General features: G+C 26.5%; 1 protein-coding gene across 2 annotated transcripts; it reads left to right on the forward strand.

Annotated features, from left to right (window-relative positions):
- Positions 1-3,127: 3,127 nt before the first annotated feature.
- On the forward strand, positions 3,128-7,229 carry LOC137816916 (non-specific lipid transfer protein GPI-anchored 2). Of its 2 annotated transcripts, none has more exons than XM_068620090.2 (4): positions 3,128-3,776; positions 5,320-5,376; positions 5,918-5,968; positions 6,946-7,229. In XM_068620090.2, the coding sequence occupies exons 1-4, from the start codon at positions 3,413-3,415 to the stop codon at positions 7,080-7,082; spliced, it is 609 nt and encodes a 202-aa protein (XP_068476191.2). In that variant the 5' UTR covers positions 3,128-3,412; the 3' UTR covers positions 7,083-7,229. The 2 variants fall into 2 exon arrangements, with proteins under 2 accessions (XP_068476191.2, XP_068476190.2); XM_068620089.2 differs by having other exon boundaries at positions 3,291-3,776; positions 6,937-7,229.
- Positions 7,230-8,403: the final 1,174 nt, after the last annotated feature.

The raw sequence follows: 8,403 nt of genomic DNA on the forward strand, positions 1-8,403 counted from the left end.
AATTAACCACAACTCCTCGGCTAGTGTGTGATGCCAATCAACATGCTTCTGACACTCTCACATCGTTGTGCATGCTTCACGCAATCCTCCTTCATAGTCGGCCAATAATACCCAGTTCGGACGACCTTCAACAAAAGAGCTCTTCCTCCGATATGGCTTCCACAAATACTTTTGTGAAGCTCCTCCATGATACGGGTGCACTAATCTCCACTTACGCAAGTGAGGATTGGGTTGGTATAACCATGATAGAATATCTTGTCTTCTGACAAGGTATACACCAAGTTCTGAAACACTCTAACCACTAAAAAACTATGAGAGAATTAGTCAAACTAGAGAAAATAAAAAAATGATATATTGATCACATTTTTTTAGTCAACCCATACAAGTAAATAAATAAATTGTAGTAGCAACAAAATAATAAATAAATGAATACAGATACAGAAGCCACCACAAAATAAACAAGTGAACATGTGATGTCCATCAACAGAATGGACAAAATCGGTTCAAATGGTTAGCATCATAAATGCCTATTCCAACTTCCAAGAAGAAAAAAGGAATGTGAAGTTAGGGTTTTTCTATAATTAACTGTAATTTTACATGTAGTTATTAAAATAGATAAAATTTTAAAAAATTATTAAAATCAATAAATTATATTAATCTGATACAATTTTAATTAAAATTTGATTATACCAAATTCTTTATTAATTTAAATATATTTTAATACGATTTTTTATAATAAAATCATATCATTTTAACATATTTTTAGAAAGCATGACACAATTAATTATTTTAATAATTAGCTTGTGGAATTACACCTAATTACTAAAGAAAACCGTGAAATCAAAAAATGAAACTTAACTCTCTCACTTTCCCAAAGCAGTGGACATCATTCTTGAGGGACCACATACACGTGTGTCATGGACATGGTTTGATTGATGCATGCAACAAACTCTTAGGTCACTAAGAAAACAAGGGAAGTCATTAAGAAAACAATAGGTCAAATATTTATTTCAAAACCTATTATTTATATATACAAGTTACGATAAGAGAAATTTTGACTCTTTGTTAGAATTTCGGTGTTGTCTTTTTCTTATTTTTTAAAATAAATTATTTTAGTATTTTATAATATATTAAAAAAAATATTTTCGTATACCAAAATTAGTATATTTTGAAAACACAAAAGAACAACAATAAAAAAAATCCAACAAAGAATCTGGACTGTAAAAACTGCAGTGTCTTTAAAAACTTGTTAAGAAAACACATAAAAAAGAAATAATTTTTTTAAAAAAAATATAATTTAATTAACAAGAATATTTAGGACACTTATTTTCTTAAAAATAAAACATGTATATTTAGGAGTATTTTCTTTTAAAGAATAGTTATGGTGAAATGATAATGTAAACTATGTTTATATTAGTATAACATACAATAAATTTGTTGTCTTTTATATTGTTATTTTAAAAAAATTAGAACAGTATCTTTTATTAGAAAATATAATAAAATTTATTTACACAAAAAAACTGTAATATATTTTTTTATTTTATTAAAAATTATAAAATTTTGAATAATATTTTATATAATATTTAATAAATTATAGCTTTAATTGCCATTTTGGTTCTATATTTTACACAATGTAACTTTGATTATTTTTTTTCTGTAATTTTTAGTCCTTTATTTTTTAATCATCTATAAGAAAGTATAATAGATTATCTAAGATGAATGAAAACATTTAACTCCCAAGTTGTTCCACAAGTGGCCTTCAATTCTTATCAGACTAAACTAAATCAAATACCCGTTAATCCAATTCAACACAATCTTATTAGCAAAGCATGTGTCTACTGATGTATTCAATATCTCACTGGTATCCATGTGTTACTTATGTGATGTTTCTCTTTTACCTCTTGTATCATACGGCCAAGAAATTAATTAGAACAATGTGAACTAACCAAGAAATCAAAATTAGAGAAAAATAATTGAACCATCTACATGCATTCAGAATGACCTTTTACAAAAAACAAATTTCAAAAGGATAAAAAAATAAAGCATAATCTACTACATTGAAGAACAAAAAATTATTGAACAAAACCTTGGAATTCAATATGAAATCATAAGGAAATCAACCCAAAAGATTTTAGATTTTCATGCGGAAGCAAAAATAAGAAAAATACAAAACGAAAAATAAAACCAGGTTTAGAATGTGTTATGCAACTATGAAACACGATGCAAAAACTCGACCCCGTGTTCATCCTCTGGAGTCTCTTTTATAATTTTTTTTCTTTGCACAAAATTAGATTTAGGATCTGTCTTAGAATATTGTTTTACAATTATCAAATGTTTCATTTCTCTCTTTCGAAATACCAAGCAAATATTTTCATTCCTGGTCAGTTTTAGGTCTCATTCTCTCTTCTCTTCCAAATATTGTGTTTCCAGACTCGATTCAGATTTGCGCATTGATTATAATTAAACATAGCGCTGCTGAAAGAGATATTTGAAGAAGAATTACTTCAACAATATCTTCGAGGGATATTTGCTCTATTTTTCTTGCGCTGAGTACGAAAATTTTAATTTCATAAATTTTGAGAGAATATCCCTGTAGAAGATTTGCTTCCAATTCTTTTTTTGAGATATTTACAGATTTAATTCTCTAATTTTTTTTATCTCAAATTTCGTTTTTCATTTTGATTCAAAGAAACAACTTGAAATTTCTCGTGATTCGACCCACTCCCAGTGGTAGAAACTTCTATCAGATCGTCTAATCAGATGCTTTTGTCAGATTGTCTGCTCTGAAAAATATTTGACCATCTATTATGACTAAAATACAAAATTAACAAAAATAGGAGGATCAAAATAAAATCAATTAGATTAATATCAATTAAAATAGCGAATTTATTCCTAAGAATCCATTATTAAAATTTTGTAATGGAAAAAACGGTAGAAGGAGTGATAATATAAACATCTGTTGGAATTCTTTTGAAAAGAATAGAAGAGCAATAACTCTTTAGGACTTTTGCTGGTAAGATTTGTAAAGCACATTGAAGAAAAGTAGCAGCTATTTCTAACCGTTGTGATCACACAGTTGTGGAAATGGCTCATAATTTGGTTCACACAGCATTTGAGGAACAAGTAATGGAGGACTTTAATTTTGAGAGGAAAGAAGTTGCATTACCAAGAGAGAGAAAGAGACAATGCTGAAAGTGAGTTGGTTAGGTGTTAAATTCATTAATTTCAGCCACCAAAAGTTAGGAGCCTCATTTCCAAACTAAGAAACACCCTCTATTTAACTTCATCTTACCTATCTCTTCACATGCCAAAATTAACTCCTCAATTTCACACTCCCTCTTCCCTCACCCCCTTCCCTCCCTTATTACACAGAGTTTGCAATACCTAAATACTTCTCCACAACAACAACAAAATGATCACAACCACTGCCACCACTGTTACCATCACTATACTCCTTACACTGGCTTGCTGTGCCACATCTGCGCCGTCTCCGGCACCGGAAACCGCCGCGGCTCCGGCGCCGGCAATGAATGGCTGCTTGATGGCACTAGCAAACATGTCAGATTGCCTTACCTTTGTGGAAGATGGGAGTAATTTGACAAAGCCGGATAAAGGTTGCTGCCCTGAGTTGGCAGGGTTGATCGATAGCAACCCCATTTGTCTGTGTGAGTTGCTAGGTAAACCTGACACCATTGGCATCAAGATTGATTTGAACAAAGCCATCAAATTACCCTCAATTTGTGGAGTTTCTACCCCTCCTGTTTCCACTTGTTCAGGTAATTACCAAACTTCACTATCTTCTCAATGCTTCTCAGCAAGATTCTGATAAATTTTTGTATTAATTGTTTCAAACCCTTTCTAGTGATTATAAACTTAATTATATGTGTATAGATCCAATAAGTTAGGTGCGATGTTGTTGTATAAAGTGTTATTTTGTGCATTAATAATGTCACCGACACCACCGATGAGGGCATGTGAGGCTACTGCATTTTTAATGCTCAGGAACCTCAACTTCAATGTGGTAATGTTTTTAAATAGTGTTCATAAAACCAATTTTATTTTTAGAGTAAACTTTATGTCATTCTTAAACTTGTTAATTTTGGGTTTAAAAGAAAAATTAAGTGGTTTCTTTTTTTTTTTTTAGTTTAAATTTTCTTTATAATAGGTTTCGATTCTCTTATTTTCATTTTGTTTAATTTTGTAATAAAGTTTTTGTTATGTGAAATATTAATTTAACTAAAACAACATATATAATTCACAGTGATTTCTAATATAAATTTTATACAATAAATTTTTTATCTCCGCATTGTAATTCTTTTTCTTGTCAAATATTATATGAGTACTTATTCTTCAAAAGGAAAAGTGAATAAAAATCAAACTACTTTGACGCTATTTTTTCTTTTAGAATGTAATATATATTAATTAGTGTAAACCAAATGTTGAATATTAGTTAAAGTTAAAACTTTTAAAAAAATATCATTAAATAAAATAAAATAATTAAATGAACTAATATATCTAATAAAAATGTGATTTGTTTTTCTTATAAATGAAAATTAAACATTTATCCAAGGAAAAAAAATAGCAGCAATTACATTGTTTTTGTAATAAATAATGTCTGTAGAGCAATGATTTAAAAGTTAGAAGTAGATATTTTTGTTAAAAGCATTATTAATATACATCCATCTTATTTTTTAATGTATTTTGGACATGTTTTTAAATAGTTTTTCTGATTAGTTCCATAATCAACAGCTTATTACCAAGACCTCAATATTTTTGTAGTTAGTTAGTTTGGTAAAATTATAGAAATATAGAAATTGCTATATGGCATTATTTTCAAATCTCAATTAATGCTCCCAGTTTAACTTTTTCACTTTATATTGAAATAGTTATTGTCCACCTCAGAAGTAGCTTTGTTTGTGTATGCTACCCCTCATTCACAATAAATAACCCAACTATAAGAACAGCATTGTAATTTAGTACTGTGGGACCCATAATTACTCTTATAACACCTCCAATCCCTATGTTTGAGTTCTATTATTATTAATGACACTTTACATGTTTTTTCTTTTTTTTTATTCACATCTAATTCAATTTTACTTAATTAGTTTATAATATGATAATTACATTTTACTTATATCACTACAATTATAAAAATAAAAACTAATTTTAAAAATAAAAAATAAATAATTATTATATTAATTAAATTAGATATTATTTTAAAAATCAACAAAATTATTAATTCTTCTTATTAATTGTTAGATTGCATAATGAAAATTATTTTAATTTGGATTTTTTCTTTCTTAATTTATGATTTGGCAGCTGTGGGAGTCCCTGTATCCTTGCCTCCATCAATTAGTGAAGGTTCTCTTTCACCAAGTAAGTTTTCCATCACTTTATTATTTTCTTTTGCATGTATCATTCGATATAAAAAAAAATCATAAAATAAAAACTAATTTTTAGATATTAAAACAATTAGTTGTAATAGAAACTAAACTAAAGATTATTAAAATAAACAAAATTTTGGTTTCTATTATTGTTAAATAGTTTATAAATTGATATCTAATTAACAACCAAAGTTTTTAACTACCAATTATTTAGTTTCTAAATTTGGTAGAAAAACTTTTGTTGTTAATTAGATGCTATTTAAAATCTATTTAATAATAATATAAATTAATTTAGAAATCAATATTTTTTAATTTTTAAAATAGTCTCTAATTTAGTTACTATTGTAATTAATTATTTTGATATCTAAAAATTAGTTTCTATTTCATGATTTTCTTGACGAGGTGGTGAACAAAAAGTTACGTGCATTTTTAAACTCATTATTAGTTTTCTTCAGTTATAATATTTGTTTTGCTTTAATTAAGCTTGAAATTGTCTTGTCATGACTTATTTTGTTTCTGTACAATAATTGAAGGTATGGCACCAGGAGCTTCTGGTTCTTCAAACGACGCCGCTTCTAGTCCTGGTAAGTTTTTGAAATGTTATGCATCTTTTTATTTTCAGTACTTGTAAGTTTATATGAAAATAGGAGAAGAACAAATAAAAAATTATATTTAAGTAAATAACATTTACTGTTAAAATCTCATTATACAAATAAAATTTGGATGGTAGGTTGGCTAGGATACAAATTGTGAGTTAGTTTGTTACTCTATAAATTTCTTATTTATAATAAAATTTAAATAAATTAAATGAATATAAAATTAAAATTTACATCAAATAAATATGTTAAAGTTTAATTTTTTATAAACATTGTAAAATTAATGGTCATGTTATCTTGAATTTAAAAACATGTTATTATTTTCAATGTTCTCTTGAATTTAAAAACATTTGTTATTCTTTTCAATAACATGAAATATAATGAATTTATGCTATTTCAAATTATGCGGACTAAACCATTATTCTGTAATGTTTCATTTTTTTTATAAAAAAAATAGAATTAATTAAATAAAATATTTGGAAATACTTCAATCCATTTAAAAAAGTAGATGTCTAAACCAAAAAGTTCCAACCCTACACTAATTTACATTCTAAAATATGGATAACCCTGCTACTTAAACATGTTGTTGACAGTTTAGAAAAGATCACAAAACTGTCCAAATAAAAAAAATCATTCAGGTTTACTAGAGTTAAGAAAAATCTTTTACAAATAAAAAATAAAATATGATTATATTTAAAATAAATAAAACTTTTTTTACCATCAGCATAGCATTCAGGATTCTTACCTATTTCGAACTAGTTTTCTTTTCCATAAAAGGCTTTTTGTTAAAATTTATCATAAGATACTACACTTTCTGTTCTAATTGAAGATAAATAGTTAAAGAAATTGAAGACATAATAAAACCAATGATGTTATTATTTTAAAATGCATAAAAATGGCACTTTTTAGAATCTTTTAATGCATTTTCTTATAATTTTCATTAATATATATATAAGATCATGCAGGTGGTGCAGCTCCTTCTTCTTCAGATGCTTCTAACAGCCCTACTGAAAGCAAAAATGGAGTTTCTGCCATTGAAACCTCTGCTTTCACTAACTTCATTTTTGGCCTCTTCACTCTCTTTCTCTCCTCATTCTTCTGATTTTACACACATTTATTCTCCATGTCATTATTTTATGTCATTATTTTATTTCCTCATTATTTTTGCATTTTGTGAGCCACTTTTACTAAACTTTTTGTTGTAATTTAATGCACTCTTCCAATTATCACTGTCATTGTTTGTAGTGAACCACACACTTTAATTAGGTTCTTCCTTACATTATTAGCTCTTCATTTTTTTAATAAAAGGTTTTATATACCTTACCACATTCACATTCCAATTAACTTCAACCTAAAACCTACCAATGATATGAAATATAATAACAATGTAACATAAACAGAGGCTCATAAATTTTATAGAGACCAAATCAAAATTCATGAACAAATTCAAAAAAATCTCAAAGTTACACAAACTATTTTAATTTCTAAAATCCATTTCTAATAAAATTAGGTAGAATATTTCATATTATAAACTCTTTTTCTCTAGAAATGAAACAATAATCTTTTTAAAGGATTTTAGAACAACTTAAAATAACATTCTAACCATAAAAAATGTGATCTAAATTAATGAGATGCCTAAATTGATGACCATTTAGGCAGAAAGTTTCGTTTGAAGAGTAAAATATTATAAAAAAAAGTCAAAATTTCCCAATACATAGAAAATAGTAAAATTTTGTTGGTAAATCAAAATTACCTAATTATTATTATCGACGATAATATTTCATAATAAATTGAAAGTAGGTAAATTTTTAGATAAATTATATATCTATAAAAAAATAGAAATTCAGTATTTACATATGAATTACAATTTGAAGATAATTTTCCACAACCTAACTTTCGTACAAATATACCCATTGTCTTCTGTTTCTAGGTAAAATTTTATACTATCACAACCTAATTTGCATATATGCTTCCAAACCAAATTTTATGGGTAAATTCATGGATAAATCCTACAAACATCCATGATATTATTATTTTTTATTCCTTTGCACATGTATAATGCAACATTCAAACATAATTCAAATTCAACAACATATATAATCCATATTAATTTCAAACATAATCTATTGTATCAAAAGTATGCATTGCACCTATATTATTCATTAGAACAATCAAATATCATCCAATACAATGAACCAATCATAAAATAAAAATCCAAATTCAATTTTAAATACAAATTCAAACATAACATAATTCAAATCAAACATAATCAAATTCAAATATAACATAATTCAAAATCCAAATCAAGTTGAAATATAATTCACAATCCAAATGAAATTGGAACATAATTCATGATCAAAACATAAAGTTAAATTATCCAACATAATCCAAATAAAGTAGAAACATATTCCAAAATGAGTAAA

Source organism: Phaseolus vulgaris, chromosome 6 (assembly GCF_051622355.1).
Source record: "Phaseolus vulgaris cultivar YP4 chromosome 6, ASM5162235v1, whole genome shotgun sequence".
Lineage (NCBI taxonomy): Eukaryota > Viridiplantae > Streptophyta > Magnoliopsida > Fabales > Fabaceae > Phaseolus > Phaseolus vulgaris.

Coding starts and splice junctions, on each gene's coding strand:
- LOC137816916 (XM_068620089.2), top strand. CDS start 3,413: ATGATCACAACCACTGCCACCACTGTTACCATCACTATACTCCTTACA. Junction 3,777..5,319: donor TCCTGTTTCCACTTGTTCAG/GTAATTACCAAA, acceptor ATGATTTGGCAG/CTGTGGGAGTCCCTGTATCC. Junction 5,377..5,917: donor TGAAGGTTCTCTTTCACCAA/GTAAGTTTTCCA, acceptor CAATAATTGAAG/GTATGGCACCAGGAGCTTCT.